We start from the raw sequence: 1487 nt of genomic DNA on the forward strand, positions 1-1487 counted from the left end.
CGATGCTCAGGCCGCTCTCCGGCTGCAGGTAGAGGTTGTGAGTGTGGTTCAATCCCTGGTCAGCAGGTTTCTGCAGGTCGATGAAATACGGCATCCGGACTGTGGAGAGGCACAGGTAACGTCAAGTGACACGGCGGCTGCTTCTGATTGGTCGTAAACACCTGCTGCCTCCCTTCAGGTAATAACCTAGTTCATATGTGATGTCTGACCACTTCTACCTGGTCAACATGTTTAAAGTCACTTTGTCAGAATGAGTTTTTATGTCACTCTGAGGACGTCATCACGCCCAGAACCACCTAACCCGAACCCGGACCATCCGGATGGCTTTTTCTTCATATCTGTTACAATTCTATCGTGTCCTTTTTTTCTCTTTGACATTTTATTAATATATTTGACCTTTCTGAGACATTTCATCTGTTTCTATAGTTTGTATTAATATTTCTTTTTAAGTATTTTATTCAAATTTTAGAGATCTTTTTATTCATTTTCTTTTCTTTTTTGACATTTTACTCATGTTTTTTGGACATTTCTAAGGCATTCAAATTCATTTTTGTGAATTTCAATAATATTTTACTGATATTTTGGAGACTTTTAGGACATTTGATCAATTTTCTTATACTGCTGGAAAATGTTAACATTTTTTAAAAACATTTTATTCATAATTTCTATTGGAGTTGCAGAACAGAAGAGTATTTCTTGTTTTTATGAACTTCTGTGAAGCTGCTCACTGTGAGCTCAGTGCAGAAGCCGAGCGGCGTCTCGTTATCCGACACGCAGAAAGTGAAGCTGCTGATGAATTAATCAGCTTCTGTGGGTCGAGTTCGGATGAATAAGCCAACAGCTCAGTTCTCCTGTTACACTCCACGTCCTGCAGCTCCGAGGAACCAGAACGTGAAGCAGGAGGCAGAACTCAGAGATGTTCTGCCAGCAGGACTCGATGGAGACCAGAGAAGTCTTCAGATGACCTGTGGGCAGCGTCTGTCCAGGACTCAGTGGCCACAATCTGTTGTTCCGTTTGATTTGTATTTTACTGATTTTCTTGCTTTTTATTTAATTGTATTTATTTTGTTTATTTTTATTGCATTTTATTAATTCCTTTTAATTTATTTTTATTAATTTCATTTTCATCTTTATTGCATTTTTTAGGTCAGACATGGTTCTGTCAGCTGGACTCAGAGTAACTGGATGTATTCTACAGAACATAGAAACCAGAACCCATCCTGATCCAGACGTTCGACTATTCACACACTCACAGCTTGGTCTCAGTTTCTGTCTCATCAAAGTGTAACTTCAGGAGTAAATGTTTGGATCGATCCTCTGAGGATCCCGATCCGGACGAAGACTCACCGAAGTTGAGGAAGACGAGTTTGGCCTGGATGGACGGACACAGCTTGATGATGACGGGGACGGAGACGTAGACGAGCAGCAGCCACATCAGGATCCTCCTGAGCTTCAGCACCAGACTCAGCCTGAGGAGCCAGACACAA

At 41.4% G+C, this 1487-nt stretch overlaps 1 protein-coding gene across 1 annotated transcript in view; it reads right to left on the reverse strand.

Annotated features, from left to right (window-relative positions):
- The window catches only part of LOC103373494 (abhydrolase domain containing 12, lysophospholipase), a 16669-nt gene that overhangs the window by 9332 nt on the left and 5850 nt on the right, over nucleotides 1–1487 (reverse strand). Inside the window, exons 3-4 of the mRNA XM_008303391.1 lie at nucleotides 1348–1469; nucleotides 7–99 (exon numbers count right to left, since the gene is read on the reverse strand). Of these exons, the coding sequence (XP_008301613.1) occupies nucleotides 7–99; nucleotides 1348–1469 (215 nt within the window). The remainder of the gene's footprint in view (nucleotides 1–6; nucleotides 100–1347; nucleotides 1470–1487) is intronic.

The sequence above is a fragment of the Stegastes partitus genome, unplaced genomic scaffold, assembly GCF_000690725.1.
Source record: "Stegastes partitus isolate 25-593 unplaced genomic scaffold, Stegastes_partitus-1.0.2 Scaffold1996, whole genome shotgun sequence".
Classification (NCBI taxonomy): Eukaryota; Metazoa; Chordata; class Actinopteri; family Pomacentridae; genus Stegastes; species Stegastes partitus.